Consider the following 18,472-nt stretch of genomic DNA (forward strand, 5'->3'; position numbering starts at 1 on the left):
TAATCAAATAACGAACATATATTAAATCTGGACAAATGGAGATAGAAGGGAAAAATCATAGACACAAACGTATCAGTTCTATTCATAAATAAGGATACTGGCTAGAAATTTTTATCTAGAAGCTTTCTCTGATTCTGACCATCATAACTTTGCACTTTTTTCTTTAAATTTTCCATTTGCCCTCCTCCTTTAAATTAATTAAAATTTAAAACAAAATATTTTTCTGAATTTGGTCATAGTAGATAAAATCTTTTTATTTGAAATTCAAAAAGTGGAATTTTCTATAGTGGAAAATATCTGGAGGATTTTTTTTCCTTTCTCTTCTCTTCTCCCTTTTCTTTTCTTTTCTTTTCTTTTCTTTTCTTTTCTTTTCTCTTTTCTTTCTTTTTTAAAGTAAGCTCAGTGCACAACGTGGGGCTCAAACTCATGACCCCGAGATCAAGAGTCACATGCTGCATTGACTGAGCCAGCTGGGTGCCCCGGATTTACTTCTTTGGCTTTAAATTTTGTCAGTGAGAAACTTTTCATTCTGCACACTGTTGATTCACATATCAATGTATAATTTTGAATTGGCTTAATTACTTGCCTTCTGACACTATTTTGATACTGTATTTGTTTTTGTTATGAGATCTGTTTATTCATTTTTTTTAAAAGATTTTCTTTATTTATTTGACAGACAGATCACGGGTAGGCAGAGAGACAGGCAGAGAGAGAGGAGGAAGCAGGCTTCCTGCTGAGCAGAGAGCCCGATGCGGGGCTTGATCCCAGGACCCTGAGACCATGACCTGAGCCGAAGGCAGAGGCTTTAACCCACTGAGCCACTCAGGTGCCCCTGTTTATTCGTTTTTATGATTCATATATAATGTCTTGGAGTTTCAGTTTTATTTTGGATTACAGTTATAAAAATAAAATGCCCAGGGAAACCTGGGGGGCTCAGTTGTTAAGCGTCTATCTTCAGCTCAGGTCATGATCCCAGGGTCCTGGGGTCGAGCCCCTGCATCAGGCTCCTTGCTCATCAAGAAGCCTACTTCTCCCTCTCCCACTTATCCTGCTTGTGTTCCTCTCTCACTGTGTCTTTCTCTGTCAAATAAATAAAATTTTAAAAATAAAATAAAATAAAATAAAATGCCCATACACTATAGACTGGAACAATTCTGGGGGGAGGAGGGTTATCTTTAAGTATTTTTATTTTATTTGAAATGTTTAAGTTTACTATTTATTACTTCGGTTCCTTCTATGTACCAAGTAATTTTGTTCAAAATTTTAGTTTTATGATGAAAACAGAATTTTTTTTAAATAACTAGGTTTAGCTTTTGTTTATTTTATTTTTTAAAAGATTTTATTTATTTATATGACAGAGAACACAAGCAGGCAGAGTAGTGAGCAGAGGCAGAGGGAGAAGCAGGCTCCCGGCTGAGCAAGGAGCCTGTATGCAGAACTCGATCCCAGGACCCTGGGATCATGACCTGAGTCGAAGGCAGTCGCTTAACCCACTGAGCCACCCAGGCTCCCTGAAAAGAGAATTTTTTAAAATTCAGTAACAGTACTGAATTTTTTCATCAGATATTTTATTGAGATAATTGTAGGCTCATGTGCAGCTGTTAGAAATAATACAGAAGGATCCTGTGTTCACAGTGCCTGATTTCACCCCCCGGGGGGTTCTGTTTTATAAAACTGTACTATGATAATCACAACCAGGGTATTGGCATGGATATAATACACTGATGATATTCAGATATTCCCGGTTTTACTTGAACTCTCTTGTTTGTGTAAAAAAATCAGATTTTGTTTTTAGAAGACTACTGAAATACTAACTTTAATTAGGTCTGTGATCTAGTGGGGGGGGCATTTAACTTCTTGTGCCTCAGACTTCTCATTAGGTCAGAATGTTTGTATGATCTTTAGGATCCTTTTTCGGTGAAGACATTCTGTAATTTTTGTTTGAGAGTATATTAGAATTTGAAATTAAAGCCTTTTTTATCTTTTCTCTTTTTGTGTGTAGGAAGAAAAGGCTTCTCTTTTACATCGTACTCAGGAAGAAAGAAGAAAGAGAGAGGTAAAAACAGTTTTGTAATAGTCTCTTTAAATAAGCATTTTCCATAGCATTTAAATAAGTCTGTCGTAATGTGTATAGATAGATGTATGTTATATGTGACATAACATGCATATTTTTGTGTATATTAAACTTCGGAAGCATTTCTGGATTATTTGGATTTATGATAAGTAATTTATTCTGGAACCAGTGTGGAAAAGACAGACTAAGTGGGCAGTTTCCAGAATAGAGGGGAAAGCAGGCTTTTATAAAGTTCTCTTGCTTGCTTATGATAATGGTTTCTAGAAGATCTAGAAAGACTTAGTATATCATGTTCATGTTTTGCCAATTAAAAGAAGAAAACTCACTGTTAAGGCAAATATCTTAATTATTTGTGTAGAAGATAAACAAATGGAGCTAGTGACATTTGTTGTTTTTTGTTTGTTTAATACATTCTTTTTTTTTTTAAGATTTTATTTATTTATTTGACAGAGAGAGAGAGAGATCACAAGTAGGCAGAGAGGCAGGCAGAGAGAGAGAGAGGAGGAAGCAGGCTCCCCGCTGAGCAGAGAGCCCGATGTGAGGCTCCATCCCAGGACCCCGGGACCATGACCCGAGCCGAAGGCAGAGGCTTAACCCACTGAGCCACCCAGGCGCCCCTGTTTAATACATTCTTTATTTTACATTTCATCTCTCTGGTGACAGTTTCTTAACATTGCTTGTTTTGTTAATTTTAATGGGCAATTATGGTATATTTTATGGCCTACTTTTCCAGACTTCTGTTTTGTTTTCTGATCATTCATTTGTTCCTTTAGCAAATATTAATTGAGAGCTTGATACATTCCAGGTGCTGTTCTGCTTGCTGGCTGTATGGATAGTGAATAAGATGGATAATGTTCTTGCTGGGTTCTGGAGCACAGATGAAAGTGCTGTGAGGGCAGTGGGACAGGGTGATGGTGACCGGGAAGGGTGTTCAGGGAAGGAGACTCTGAGCTGGTTAGAGTTGAGCTGATAACTGAAGGATGAAAAAGAAGCTGGAGGAAGAGCATTCTTGGTGAAGGGAACAGCAAATACGAAGAGTTTTAGGTGGGCTCTCTCAACCTCAGCACTGCTGACTTTTTGGACCAGATTATTCTTTGCTGTAGGGGCTTACCCTGACCCTGTACACTGAAGGGTGTTCAGCAGCATCTGTGGCCTCTGCTCCAGCCACTAGATGCCACGGCGCTCCTGCTTTTCTCTCCAGTTGAGATAACCAAAATTACCTCCAGATGTTCCCTGGGTGATGTAACTGCTGTCAGTTGAAAGTGACTGCTCAACAAGAAGTGTTGGCTGATGTCTTTCATCTTTTCTGGGAAATTCTCAGCTGTCATCTCTTGAGTAGTGTTTCTGTTCCATCCTCTCCTCTTCTTCTTGGACTCAAATTATGTACATATTTGACCTTTGCGTTGTGTCATATATCTCTCCTATGCTCTTCCATATATTTATTGTTTTGATTATTTCTCTTTCAGTTTGGATATTTCCTTCTGACCTAACTTCTAATTTACACATTATCTCTTTACCGGTGTCTAATTGTTACATATATTCTTTGAATTCTGAACTTCAGATTTTATTTCAGTTCTAGAATTGTCTTTATTTCCCAGTTCTCTTGTCTTTTAATTCCATGAACATAATTATAGATTATTAAAGATAATGTTTAAACTCCAGTTTTGGATCACCTCTGGGTTTGTTTCTGTTGTTTGTCCTTTTGATTTTTAGTTCTTGTCTTTTGCCTGGTTATTTTGGTTGAATGCTGTGAGTTTATATGGCAAAACAAAAAGCAAAAAGCTCTCTTTTTGGAGAGCGTTACATTTTCTTTTGGCAGGCAACAGGAAGAAGGACAAATCATCTTTAATTAATACAGGGTTTAGCTGGTTTGCAGCCCTTCTTCGGTCCTTGTCAGGGTCAGTCTGTTTCCAGTACATTTACAATGGAGCCTTTAGGTCCCTGTTCCAACCAGAAGGCTGGGATGCTACCAAGACTTCCTCCTCAGTGAACAACCGAATGAATAAAAGTAAATGTTTTGAAAACTCATGGGACCATATAGGTTTTTAATGAAGTGCTCTTAGAATCATTGTAATGAAAAGATTTCCAAACTAGGTTTAGGCTCAGGGGTTCGTTTGCTGTGAGCACTTGAAGCTCAGAAAGTACACTTGCATGCCCCGACGGGTGTTCTGCCATCCTAGGATTGTGTGTGTGCACGTGTGCCTTTCAGCCTGGCAGGTGACATTCCTGGAGGACAGGAAATGGTGTCGTGGGGCAGGGTGAGTGCAGGCCTTAGTGTCGCACTTGGCTTTGAGCTCTGACTCGCGTACGTCTTGTAGCATCGCTTTCTTTTTGTGGAGGTTTCAGCTTCTACATTGTAAAACTGGGAGGAGTCGTCGAGGGTGATTGTGCGGTGTCTCTCTTAGGGCCCGCGCACAGTAGGCTTTCAAACGGTGGGAGCTGCTTTTGGTTACAACAATGGGAAGAATAAATTATTTCTGCTAGGTCACTGAAAATTTTAAGAGAGTCTTAACCAAAACTGGAGTTTTCTGCTTTGAGATAAGAAAAGTGGCTTTTAAAATTGATGTTTGGGTCGTCTGTGTTCTTTTTCTATTTCAAACTACGGCTGTCCTTATAAGGCTCAGTGAGCTGGTGGGATTGTGAAATGGTGTAGCCCCTTGGAAAACAGTCTGGCTGTTCCTCCAATGTTATTCTGCTCCTGCGCATACACCCAAGAGAAATGAAAACCTGTGTCCGCACAAAACTTTTACATGAATGCCCACAACAGCATTGTTTGTAACAGCCCAGAGTGGGAACAGCCCAAATGTCTGTCAGGTGGCAAATGGATAAACGAAATGCGAGCCATCCTTATGGAGAAATATTAATTGGCCGTGAAGAGTCGTGCAGTATTGATAAGTGATACAGCATGTATGAACCTTGAAAATACTGTGCCAGGTGTAAAAAGTCAGACACAGAAGGCCACATATTACAGGATTCCACTATGTCCAGAATAGGCACTCCCATACAGACGGAAATGTGATTGGTGGTTGCCGGGGATCGGGGAGCCAGGGCAGGGATTGAGGACTGAGCGCTAATCGGTACAGGGTTTGGAGTGTGTGCTGAAAGTATTCTAGAATCAGATTGTGGTGACACTTGAATTTTGAATATTTTAAAAATCGGTGAATGGTATGCTTGAAAGAGTGAATTTTGTGGTCTGTAAATTCTATAGCTGTTTGGTTGTGTTTTTTTTTAAGTCTTTGCTAGCTAAACACCGTTTCACTAAGACCCAGTTATTCCTTCCTCCCTCCGTTATGCAGGAGGAAAGGCGAAGACTGAAGAACGCGGTAATCATACAGTCATTTATACGAGGCTACAGAGACCGGAGGCAGCAAGTAAGTTTGCTTTTAAGCTGAGGAAGAATTAGGCACACCAGAGCTCATTTTAGATATGGCCTTGAGCCTTGGAAGTGGACTCCACTTTGTGGGTATTTTAGCACACGTGTGTAATGAAAGTCAACGTGGATAATAGTGTTTTCCCCAATAATTAATTTTAGTAGTTTATATTTACGTAAAGATTTATAGATTGGGGAGTTCTGAGGTGATTTTTGAGTAACAATATAGAAACGGGGTGCGGCTGAAGATGGAAGTGTTGAAGGGCCTCTGGGGGCTGAAGGGTCCTCATTCCAGTCCCAGTTTTCTGGGTTTCATGTCACCTTTTTGCAAGAACTGCACGGCAGTGCACCCAGACTGGGGCCCCCCGCCCCCTCTCCTGTCCCTCTCCGCCCCTTCCCCCACCCCTCTCCGCAGCCCTCTCCGCCCTGCAGCCCCCCGGGCACACTTGGGCTGCTACCCTAACCGCTGCGGCTGCACACCTGGCCCACGAGCCCGTGCTTTGCCTTGCCCCCAGCACGCCCTCCGGAGAAGCGCCTTCGATCGCTGCGCCAGCGCCTCACAGCCGGGGGGCACTTTCTCCGTCGCCAGCGGGCCCAACCTTACCCTCCTGGTGAGGCAGCTGCTGTTCTTCTACAAGCAGAGCGAAGACTCGAAACGGCTGGTGAGTGTCGGCTCCACGTCACGCAGCCCGTTCGTGGGGTTCCCAGCATTTTGTTTCTAATGGGGTCGGACGGCCTCCAGTGTGTGTTTGCGAAGCTAGATTGCTAGAGGTAACCTCGTGCACCTTATGATTAATTATTGTATTTCTCGCGTGTTTTTACTATGAATTGCTGATTTTTGCAAATGAGCTGTTTTATTTCAGATTTAGATGGGTTTTAAGTGTACTTTGTTTTAGTAATACATTTAGTGACTTACCTTTATGCTGATGAGCTGTGTTAACGCAGAAAATCTAGGTCGTGTGGTCTGCGGTACAGAATAAATCCTGATCGAGAAGATTCACGTTTTATCACGTCTCGGTGCAGTGTCTGTTCGCCGCTTACGGAAGTCGGGAGCGTTACTGTGCTGTAACAGCGAGCTTCGTGCGGACTGAGGTGACCGTGTGCGTTGTGTTTCAGATATGGATGTATCAGAACTTGATCAAACACAGCTCTCTGTTTGTCCGGCAGTTGGATGGGTCCGAGAGACTCACGTGTCTGTTCCAGATAAAGCGGCTGGTGAGCCTCGGATGCAGGTAACCAGTCAAGGCAGGCACGTGGCGAGGGGGCGTCGCCTGTGGGCTTTGGGACGACCCTGCCATCCGGTGTGTGCACACCTCTGTTCTGTTCTGTTTTACAGGTTACTGCAAAGCTGTAGTGACGACAGTTTGAACGTCGCGCTTCCGATGAGGATGCTGGAGGTGTTTTCGTCTGAGAATACGTACTTGCCCGTCTTGCAGGACGCTGGCTATGTGGCGTCCATCATTGAACAGATCTTGCACTACGTGATTCAGAATGGTAGGTGGCGGCTGGGCCGGGGCAGGGCCGGCGGGGTGCCCTGTAGAGCTTGCGCACCTGCTCCGAGCACCAGGCATGACGGCAGCAGGGCCCCGCTGCCCGCACTCATCCTCCACCATAAACCTCTGGACGCGCGGTCCGCTCTCTGACACCTCCTGTGCCTGAAAGTGAAGCAAATGGATGCTCGCGTCCAGGAACCTGTGGGGCCGCGCTGACGTGCGCCTGCGGCAGCCGATCCCCCCACAGCGGGGCCAGCATCCGCGTCCCCAGCTGGCAGGGGCAGTGGTGCCGCAGGACCGAGGGACAGATCAGTGGCTTCGCCGGTCTCAGGAGGAAATTCCGGTCTTCACCTCAGTCCGGCAGAGGAGACGAAGACGCCGGGTCTGAGATCTCTTTCTGACTGGGTCGTCATGCTGTGAGGCATTGACGCTCTCCCGGTCATGGCTGCGTTGTGTTAAGGCATAATAACCGAGATCCGAAATTCCTCCGAGGACACTTTGGTGACTGAAACAGAGAGGGCTTCTGACACTTCCGTGATGAATTAAGCAGTGTGAGACGAACACTTAACAGTCTGACTCCCAGTAGTCTCACAGCTAGGAAGACAAACACTTCAGGGCTTGGACTTGAGAAGGACTAGCATTAAAAAATAGGTACGTTATTGGTCAGAAGACGTGCTGTAGGTGGTTCTGGAAGGCAAGAGTTACTGGTAAAACCGTAAATCAGTGTCCCTTTGTTCCCCAGAGCGGATGGACTAATCTAGGCTAAACCTAGCTAATTCAGTCCTCAGTTCTGAAACTAAAAATCCGATTCGCATACATCTCAACCTTAGTGTTTGGCCTCGGTTTAAAAAAAAAGATCAAGTGGTTCCTGGGTGGCTTAGTTGTTAAGCATCTGCCTTCAGCTCAGGTCACGATGCCAGGGTCCTGGGTTCAAGTCCCGCATCAGGCTCCCTGCTCAGCGGGGAGTCTGCTTCTCTGCCCTTCTGGCTGATGTGTACATGTGTGTGTGTGCTCTCTTTCTCTCTCTCTCTCTCAAATAAATAAAATCTTAAAGAAACCTCCTTAGTTTGTTGAAAAATTAGGGAGTCAACTGAAAGTAAATTGAAATTTGTGGGCTTTGATCTTTTAAAAAAAGTAATGGTGATTAAAATCATCCCTTCTATTGGCTGATGCCTGATTGTGTGTATTGATTAAGGCTGAGCAATCCGTGAGAGTTTTTACTTTTATTGTTTTCTAAAAGTTTAAAGAATATAAGAAATGCATTGTTTTGCAATGTGTCTAGAAGTAGAAAGTGTGTCACAACCTTGCGGAGAAATCGCCACTCTGGCACCTTCCGTGGGGACGCGTGACGCTGGCACCTTCCGTGGGGACGCGTGATGCCATTGGTTGATTGTACAGCTCCGCACGGTGCTCAGGCCCTTGTGGCAAGCGTGGCCACCGTCCATCGCGTGCTCTGTTACTGTCGACGGTGCTCCCTGTGCTGTGCTTTCCGTCCCTGTGACTTAGTGACGTCACTGGGAGTTTGTTGCTCTGAATTCCGCTCAGCGGTTTCTCCCGGCAGTAGGAGTCTGTGACATTTGGCACTGTTTCCTAATGCCAGCGTGTGTTACTGTACGCATGCGCGTGCCCTAACGAGTGCGGCTGGACTTCAGACTCTAGTCGTGCTGTCAAGTGATCTGTTTAGTACATAGATTGGTGTTGACATGTTAATGGTATAATATTTTTCAAATTTTCTTGATGTGGTATTTTTAAAAATTCTCGATGTACTCCTTATGCTGTCCTTTTTTTGTTTTGTTTTTTTGCTTTAATCTCCATGACTTACTTGGTTTATGGCTGAAGTTTGTGCCTCTTGATCCCGTTCGTCTGTCCCGCCCACTTTCGCCATGAGCCTGAAGAGCTTTCAGGCTTCCCTGCTTAGGTTTCGCTGGAGATGAGAATGCATGAGGTCGGGGTTGGAGTTACAGAGCAGGTGTGAGGACAGAGCACAGAAGAGTCAGTGTTTCGTGGTCATGACTCAAGGGGAGATCGTGGAGTCTGTCTGCTCAGCTGGGAGCCCCCAGCTGTGGGGCAGCGATCAGGTGGATTGGGGTAGAAGCCGGCCTTGTGGTGGTGGAAGGGCTCACCTGAAGCGGAACAAAGAGGACGGAAACGTATCGCGTCCACTGCAGGGAGCAGAGGCTGGGCTGTCTGCCCCGAGGCCGTTCGTGGGGGCTGTGTGTAAAGGAGGAAAGTGAGGGGGTCTGGGACATACGGAATTTTCTCCCTTTTTGGTAACTGTGCCTCACTGTAAGCAGCCCATTGGTCAATTAGGGCCTATAGATATTTCAAGGTGGGTCGCCTGGTGGGCCTGACCCTGTTCAGCCAGGGCTTTGTGCCCTGATCTACTTCCCCTTGCTCAAGCCTGTTGCCTAAAAGTGGCCTCTGCATAAATTTGTGTAGGACTGTTTCCACAAAGTGAAGCACGTGAGTTGTGTGTTTAATGTGCGCTACCAAATGTGTCTGCACAGTAGGGAGATATTTGCACACGACACCTGAAGATTCCTCTTACCCCTTTGTAAAACGGGGGCGGATGTATTTAAAAGACTGTAGGATTTGGGTCACCGGTGAGGCCAGAGGTGATGCTTACTGCACACCTTGCAAGCCCATCAGACGCTTAGTGAGGTCAGAGAGGGTGTTGCTTCAGCTTGAATTCCCTGGTGCCCATACTGTGGCCTCCAAAGCCATCATTTCCTCTAAAAGGAACTGAAGAACTCGCCGGAGCAGGGCTGGCGAGTGGCCGGGTCCTGGCTTCTGGTCCGCAGATGAGGACAGGCGTTCTCGCGGCGCTCTCCATGAGTGGGAGAGCTCAGGGCCTGCCAAGCCCACCCCGCTGCCCAAAGACAGGATGGCCTGAGAGTCTGTGAGGATTACCGCTGTGGCGGATGCTTCCATGTGCCCGCATCCAGGAGTTCAATGTGCTCGTGAAAACCACAGAGTCGGTTAAATTCTTCCACCACGAAACCTGGGCCTTACTGGGATCCTGATTCAAGCAAACCAGTTAAATGAAATTTATAGCAAGCAGGAGTTGGAGACTTAAACACTGATTAGATGCAAGGAATTATTGTCAATTTATTTTAGCTGTCATAATGGCATTTTTAAGAAAAATAAAGTCCTTTGATGACACACTGAAATTATTTTATTTTAAATTTGCTTCCCAGTGAATGGAGGAGTGGGTGTTGGGCAGATGGAGCTTGTATACCTTTTCAGGCAACTTACGTATTTAACTTTTTCTTAATAAAAATGTTGAAGGGAGGGGCATCCGGGTGGCTCAGTGGGTTAAGGCCTCTGCCTTCGGCTCAGGTCATGATCCCAGGGTCCTGGGATCGAGCCCCGCATCGGGCTCTCTGCTCAGCGGGGAGCCTGCTTCCCTTCCTCTCTCTGCCTGCCTCTCTGCCTACTTGTGATCTCTGTCAAATAAATAAATAAAATCTTAAAAAAAAAAAAAAAAAGTTGGGGCACCTGGGTGGCTCAGTGGGTTAAAGCCTCTGCCTTCAGCTCAGGTCATGATCCCAGGGTTCTGGGATCGAGCCCCGCATCGGGCTCTCTGCTCGGCAGGGAGCCTGCTTCCTCCTCTCTCTCTGCCTGCCTCTCTGCCTACTTGTGATCTCTCTCTCTGTCAAATAAATAAATAAAATCTTTAAAAAAAAAAAAAAAAAAAAAGTGGAAGGGAGTCCCGGCTGGCCCAGTGCGTGGAGTGTACAACTCTTGATCTGGCGTCATGAGTCCGAGTCCCACGCTGAGTGCAGAGATTACTTTAAAAAATTAATAAACTTTTTAAAAAGGGGCCATTGTCTGTTAAACTAGTAACATTTAATGAAAAAGGAAAGTTGAAGAAGAATTAAATTTGGACCCATGCAGATTTATAAAAAGCATTTTTAAATTGACTCATTTTTTTTACTCATTATGATTAAGGTACCAAATTTTAAGTATGTGTTTTTCCTTTCTTTTAGGGTATTATAGATCTCTCTATTTGTTAATTAACAACAAGCTTCCATCAAGTATTGAATATTCTGATTTATCTCGAGTTCCTATAGCAAACATTTTGCTAGAGAATGTTCTGAAACCATTGCACTTTACTTACAACTCCTGTCCAGAAGGTGCAAGGTAAGAATGGGGTCATTGACTGATTTTGTAAGTTCACAGGTTCTGTGTCTAATAGTAACTTTTACATGGATGCTATTTTACATGTAGACTTCAGAGTCAGATCTTTACTTTATTAGTGTGACTCAGTTTAAAGAAAAAGTTTACTGTTTCTGTTTGGCCTGTACCCTAATATAAATTTATGATTCTGATGATCTGGTTATTTTCCTGTCTTCTAGTAGCTGTTGATAGAAATGAAAACATGGCAAAACATTCCTCAATAGGAAAGGCACAAAATCAGTTAATTTCAAGGCAGTTTAGTTGATATCGAATACTTAGCTTCCATTAATTTTGAAAAGAATGTTTCTCACATGTTCATTGTAATCAGTGATTTTGCGAACAATGTGCTTCGGTCAGAGCTTCTGCTCCTCTTTCCAGGCGGCAGGTCTTCAGCGCCTTCACTGAGGAGCTTTTGGCGGCACCTTTCACGGATCAGGTTTTCCATTTCATCATTCCAGCCTTAGCGGACACGCACGCTGCTTTCCCGTACGAGCCCTTCCTGAATGCACTGTTGTTACTGGAGAGCAGGTGCTCCAAGACAAGCAGTGGGGCACCGTGGCTCTTCTTCTTTGTCTTAACGGTTGGCGAGCATTACCTGGGTATGAGATACAAGATGTGTTTTACCTGAACACACACGTGTGGTACTAGCAGATGCAAGTCCGGAGACGGGACTCCAGGGGCCGGTGGGCTGCGTCAGGGTGGCCTCTGCAGGGGGGGCGTATTTGCTGAAGGTCTGTGTCCTAGCCAGTGTCCCTGGGGAAAGTTTCTAGGCATGTAGTCCCAATTCAGGGGTGCCTGGCTGGCTCCTATCAGTGGAGCATGTGATTCTTGATCTCAGGTTGTGAGTTCGAGCCCCACCTTGGGTAGACATTACTTTAAAGAAGAAAAAAAGGGGGCCTGATTCAGATACATGTTACAAGGCCACACAGATTAAAAAATGTTTAAAGTTGATTGGGAGAACTCTGAGTGCAGGGTTGTTATCCCCATTTATGCCAAACTTCCAATGGGTGTGTGTTCTAGAATTATAGCATCTTTCTCTGATGTGTTGATACATACATCTGTGCATGAATTACTATAATTTTGATAAGAAATTGTGGTCAGAAATGTCTCTCTGAATATAAGAAAAGTGATACCCAAGTTTTCCAGTTTTGTTTGATCACTTCTAATCAGATATTACGACTGACTGTCTTACAAAGGGACCCTCTCTGAGGAAGGACTGCTGGTGTATTTAAGGGTACTCCAGACCTTTCTGTCTCAGCTCCCAGTTTCACCTGCCAGCGCGAGCTGTCCAGACTCGGCCAGTGACTCGGAAGACGAGGTTGAGGAGGCGGACCAGCAGCCAAGCGCTCCGGTGAGCTCCCGAGGGCCTGGGGCCGGCGAACGGGTTACACTGCACGCCACTCCTCCTGATCTGGGAGTCACTTTTAACTCTGTGTCCGTCCTTAGTTTCAACTATACAAGTAGCACATTAAAGCGTTCTTGTTGTAAAGCATTCAGACTGCAGATGAGGTTGCTCCATGGCTGCTCTGCTCTTCCCACACGTGCCCCTCCTGGCGACTGGGGGTTGGGACTCTCTTCCACACCTTCTCCCGCCCAAGTGTATGTGGGTGACGTGGTTACGTGAGTTTTCATGCACAGCAGGCCACGCTGTATATTAATTTAACTGTTACTTAGGAAATTTTCCTCGAAGTGAAATTGTTGGGTTAAAAGGCTAATAACAAGTTCCTAGTTCTCAGGAAGGGCACTTACTGTGTAACAAACATTGTTCTATTTTTAAGAATTTTTTTATAGCAGCTTTACGGCTATACACTTTACCATAAAATTCGCCCTTTTAAAGTGCTGTCCAGCTGAGTGATCTCTCAGTTCTTGCCTCCCTGCAGCCTCCGCTGTGCGGGTAGAGCGTTGTCTGCACAGAAACCCTCGCCAGTCACAGCCGCACGCACCCTCCCTTTCTCCCAGCCTCAAAGGGAGAAAAAGCTAAGTTCTTCCTTACCCTATCTTGTGGACACCAAGTAATGTCTCCTGTTACTTTTCAGCAGTTTTGTAGATGACAGGTGTTATGATGTATTTGAAAACGAATTTTGAGTTTATTGTCGTGTATAATTTCTGTACCCATTGTCCCATTTCTCACCTAGCATGGTTTGCTATTTTCAAAGGATAAAAAGCTTTGCATTATACACACATAATTTCTGTGATATTATCCGCTGCTTTTTCTCTTAATTACACAGTTGAAATGTCTTGAGGTTCGGATATCATGGGTTTAAAAAATTTTTTGTTAGGAAATTTCCCATTGATTAATACTAAGTCCAGTCCCAGAAAGACTACACTCTAGAGGGCTCAAGTTTTCCAGGGGAAGTAAATCTTTAGGATCTTGCAAAGTGAAAGGATGTGTTAGTACTACATCCTCCAATACAAATAGCTCTATTAGCAGAGATGGAAAAGTAACAATAAGAAAAACCAGATGAGTCCTTGCCCCTTACAACTAGAGGGCTAATTACAAAAGGGCAAAACTGAGTGTTTTTTGGTGGAAGCTGGAGGTCTTGTCTTGCATCTTTCAGAATTCAGAACTGCACCCAAAAATGTGACTTTTTTTGTATTGTTAAAAAAAAAAAAGTGGGATTCTATAGATAGAATGTAGATAAAAGTTTTTTGTTTTTAGAAGACACTTTGTAAATACTGAATAACTTTCTGGAGAAGCTGTGACATTAAAATGGTTATGCACAGTGTGGTTGGCATCCACGTGGAGATGAGGCTCGAGGCGGCACCCGCTGGGGAAATGTGAGGGAGTCCCTCCTCTCCCTGTGGACACAGACAGGAGCAGAGTAGGAGACACGGGGAACTGAGGGAACACTTGGGCTCGCTTGCTTGTGGTTACACGTCTCTCACATACGGAAAGGATGCCTTATCTCTGTTTATCTTATTCTTTCCCTTCCCCTGTGTTCACCTGTTTTGTTTCTTAAATCCCACATGAGTGAAGTCACATGACATAAGAGACTCTTAACTCTAGGAAATGAAACTGAGGGTTGCTGGAGGGGAGGGGGTGGGGGGCTGGGGTGACTGGGGGAGGAGCATGAAGGAGGGCACGGGATAGAATGAGCACTGGCTGTTCTGTATGACTGAGGAGTCACAGACCTGTACCCCTGAAACCAATAACATCCTGTATGTTAACTAAATTCAAATTAAATTTAAAAATTTTTTAAAGCCCGTAAGACTATAGATGAATATGGCATAAAACTTCTATTTCGAAGTTTCTAACTGTGAGGCTTTGATATGTGAGCCTTCTCCTGGGCTGGGCATCCCACAAAGCCGTTCAAATCTTTTTTGACAAACTGCAAAAAAAAAAAAAAGAAGAAGTGCAACTTAATTTTGTTACTTATAATTGTAGGAAATTTTACTCCACTTTATTTTTCTCCCTTAATATACAAGGGTTTTAAGGTCTGTGTTACTACAGGTGTGTGACTTGATACCTTTTGCTTCTCTTTTTCATTTTTTCCTCTTCATTATTCCCCTGCAATGTTTGTTACGTCTCCTTTCCTGTCCACATTTGGGTTCAGAACCAGTGACCCAGCTGTAGGCCAGGTACTCAACAGATACTCGAAATCTTCTTTATTTTTTGGTCAGATCTTTTTGTCCATTGCTTATATATTGCCTTTTCTTTCCTGTGATAATTATGTAGAATCTAATTTGATTGAATGAGATTTTTCCAGAGTCAGATTTCACTGTTTTTAAACACTTAGGTCTCTGTATAATTTAAGTATGACACTACGAAAGTAGTACCCGTGCATGTTACTTACAGATTCAAGTTTGGCAGGTAGAATTTATTACTTTCATCTAAAGCAGTGTTTTATTTGGTAGATGATTGTTGATGACATAACTCCTATCCATACGAGTTTCCAGACAGGGTCGTCAGTAGCACCCGGTGTTGTGCATGTATTTTCATACTCACGTACACTTGAGTATGCGCGCACATAGATGAGAAAAGCATGTGTCTTTGGTGAATTCCCCATATAGATAAATACACAGCAGCTTAGTTCAGGTTTACTCAGTGAATCAGATCCTTAGAGAAAATAAGATATAAAATGTATCTTATTTGATTTTTTAAAAAATATTTAATATTCTGACTATTTTTGCTTAAACTGTAGTCTCCCAGATAGCTTACAATGGAAGTTCTGCTAGATGGTAATATATTCCCACACATGTGTGCTTAGTACAGTGGTATTTAAAATATGAAATTAATTTTTCCTGAAATGTCAATACTGAAATATTGTCCGATCAGGAGGCAAAAACTGAGTATGTACAGTTCCTGTGTTGTTACGCTGGGTAAAATTGGTGCCTAATACAGACGACGACTATGGGTGGAACTCTAGAAAGTTTCATAGTACTTCAGTGGATGTGCCCGTTGTGATGTGGGCCACTTTTAGATCAGGCCTGTTTTGTGTTCTCGGGGAGTGGAGTCCGATCCCGTGCGCAGCGTAGCGGGTCCTTGCCGCCCAACCGTCGTGAACTCAGAGCAGCTTGCCCGCTGTGTTTAGGAGGACGGCCGGCTGTCGGTGCTCTACATCACCGAGGAATGTCTCAAGAAGCTGGACACGAAGCAGCAGACCAGCACCCTGTTGGCCCTGGTGTGGAGGGACTCCGCCAGCGAGGAGGCCTTCACTCTGATGGCGTCCATCGGCCACACGCTCATGGTGCAGCACCGGATGGCGGTGCCCAGAGTCAGGCAAGTGGCGCGGGGCCGCGTGAGCAGCGGCGTGTGCCCCCGTGGCGGCCTGGGCTGCTGCTTCCCCATGGGGCGCAATGGAGGAGGTTCCCGCAGTGCAGCCGTGCGTGGAGAACGACCACTGGTCTTTCTTCTCTAAACCAGCCGGTCCTGTTCGGCTCCGCTTCCCTGGCCTGTCGTGTAGTCAATGACACGAGCGCATTTTCTTAGTGGGCCGGAGAGCAGGCTGCGGTTGAGGCCTGGCCCCTCTCCGAGCGCCGGACCCAGCCGGCCTTCCGGAGCCCGTGTGTCCCCGGCTTGTGGCGCTCTCGCGGCGCGCCTGGCGTCGGGCCGCCCTGGGCAGCTGTGTGGCGGGCCTGTGAAGGGACAGGCCCAGGTCAGGACGTGGCCCGTGTGCTGACGTAAGTACGTGGGACCGCAGCGTTGAACAGTTTTTCTCTCATTGGAGTGCTGGCTCCGTGGTATCCGGAGAACGTGGCAAATATCTCACAGCACACGCTGCAGGGGTCGTGGGGTTCGAGGGGGAGCGCAGGGACGGACGGCCCGCAGACGATCTGCTGAAAGCCTCCGTCTCCCCACACTGGGGCCCGCGCTGTGTCCGACCGTTGAGGCCACCCGAAGAGTTCTCTTCTGTTTCTATAAAGTGCCTTCCTGTGGCGCGGAAAGAGCTGCTGTCTCGGTTAGGAAAGCAGCCTGCCTGGATGGGCAGCACGCTGAGGACACAGCACCGGCCGAGCCCGCCTCGGACACCGCATGCAGCCCGCCGGCCCGCGCTGGCTCAGCGCCCCGGTGTTTGCTGCCACTGGAGGAAGTGAGGCGGCAGGGGCCGTGCTCCCTCCGCGGGGAACTGGCTCTCTGTGGGCTGCCTGCGGCAGGGCAGGATGTCAGATCTCGGGAGCAGAGCAGCTCAGCCAGGACCCGGGCTTTGCTGGCGGCGCGAAATCCGCCACTGTGGGAGTAACCACGGCAGTTAAATGCGTCGCTGCCTGGTCTGGGGCTCACCCGTGAGCTGTTCCCGAAGGGTGTTTAGTGGGTGAAGGAGCTTTATATGGAGCCTTGGTTTTACGACTACTGCACCTGTTTCCTCTAAGAAACAACTCCAGGAATTTCATTTATGGTTTAAATTCGTCAGCTTTTAAGTACCTGAATGTTTCCCATAGCTCGTGAAAGCAAGTAGACTTACTTAACTGTGCTCGATTTTCACTGCTTTCAAGTTTTTTGGTGGTTTTTTTTAAGGTATTTAAAAGATGATTAATAAATTCAGGGCCGATGATGCCCTGTCAGTGCCTCTGAGCCCACGCGAGTCCCTCTTTCGTGGTTGGGATTTGCAGTTTTAATTTCTTCTTTCTCTTCTTCTGCTTCTGCTGCTGCTACTGCTTCTGCGGTGTCTTCAGATTATGCATTTGCTTTAGTGGTGGGAGGGGCAGAAGGAGAGAATCTTACACGGGCTTTACACCAAGCTCAGGGCCCGACTCGACTGGCACTCAGTCGCAGGACCCTGGGACCCTGACCTGAGCCAAAATCGAGAGTCAGACGCTCGACGGACCGAGCCCCCCAGGCACCCTGCAGTTTTAATTCCTGTCTAACATTCATTGTCAGGATGTATAAAGGAACAGGAAGACCCTTTGTACACTGATGTGGGAGGATTTCCAAGGTACATGTTTAATTGAAAAAAGGAAACTACAGTGCAAAGTGGATAATAACCTACTTTTGTGTCAGAATGGTGAGAAAAGTGGGAATGTATGTTTGTATTTGCATAAAATATATTGGACCACATACACAGGGAAGTCATAGAGCTGATTATTTACATGTCTGTGCTGGGGAAGTCAAGAGTGGAGGAGAATGTGGACTTCTCACTGTACTTTTTTTAAACGATTTTTATTTATTTATTAGAGAGAGAGCGCACGCGCGCACATGAGTGAGGGTAGGGGCAGAGGGAGAAGTTGACTCCCCGCGGAGCAGGGAGCCTCATGTGGGGCTCAATCCTAGGACCCCAGGATCATGACCTGAGCTGAAGGCAGACGCTCAACTGACTGAGCCACCCAGTCAGTGGCCCTTTAGTGTGTGGTCTTTGATAGGTTTTGAGTTTCAGATTATGGGAATTACTTAAATTTCAAAAAAGTAATAAATGAATTTCCAGCTCCTTTTATGGGAGAAAATTCATAAATCTTGCCATTGGACTTGGGACTCTGAATAAATATTCGGATATAAAATTTATTTTTTTCTTAAGAAAATATATTCACTATCTTTATTGTGAATACTGTGGTTGTATTGTGAGAGGGAAAACAAGAAGGCAGTACCCCAGTGTCCAGAGAACTAAACCCAGAGAGATGGGCACTTATGTGGACACGTGAGGGCGGCCCACGTACGGTGCTGAGCGTTGACCCCGGCTGACTTGGACTCTGAGCTGGCAGGCGGGGGCTTAGTGTGTCATCGGACGGCTTTGTGCTGCTGGGAAGGGTTCCACATAGAGCTGAGGACCGTGCCCTTCTGTGTGCCCTCCCTTTGGCCACGCCTCATCCTGCCCTGCCTGGGGGATGGGGGGTGCGGCACCCCACAGGGCACCCCGCAAGCCCGGCCCTCCGTGGCCCTCCGCACAGCTGTCCTTCCTCTTCTCAAACCTCCCTCCCCTGCTG

The 18,472-nt window shown here is 45.7% G+C and overlaps 1 protein-coding gene across 2 annotated transcripts in view; it reads left to right on the forward strand.

Moving 5' to 3' along the window:
• LOC111154399 (ubiquitin protein ligase E3C) overlaps window positions 1-18,472 on the forward strand; it is a 111,305-nt gene that overhangs the window by 21,589 nt on the left and 71,244 nt on the right. For both annotated transcript variants that reach the window (XM_022513947.1, XM_022513948.1), the window contains exons 2-10: window positions 2,003-2,056; window positions 5,371-5,445; window positions 5,960-6,106; window positions 6,561-6,676; window positions 6,781-6,938; window positions 10,927-11,080; window positions 11,495-11,715; window positions 12,313-12,467; window positions 15,649-15,836. In XM_022513947.1, the coding sequence (XP_022369655.1) occupies window positions 2,003-2,056; window positions 5,371-5,445; window positions 5,960-6,106; window positions 6,561-6,676; window positions 6,781-6,938; window positions 10,927-11,080; window positions 11,495-11,715; window positions 12,313-12,467; window positions 15,649-15,836 (1,268 nt within the window). The remainder of the gene's footprint in view (window positions 1-2,002; window positions 2,057-5,370; window positions 5,446-5,959; window positions 6,107-6,560; window positions 6,677-6,780; window positions 6,939-10,926; window positions 11,081-11,494; window positions 11,716-12,312; window positions 12,468-15,648; window positions 15,837-18,472) is intronic.

The sequence above is a fragment of the Enhydra lutris genome, unplaced genomic scaffold (assembly GCF_002288905.1).
Source record: "Enhydra lutris kenyoni isolate GAN:26980312 unplaced genomic scaffold, ASM228890v2 scaffoldscaffold37, whole genome shotgun sequence".
Taxonomy (NCBI): Eukaryota; Metazoa; Chordata; class Mammalia; order Carnivora; family Mustelidae; genus Enhydra; species Enhydra lutris.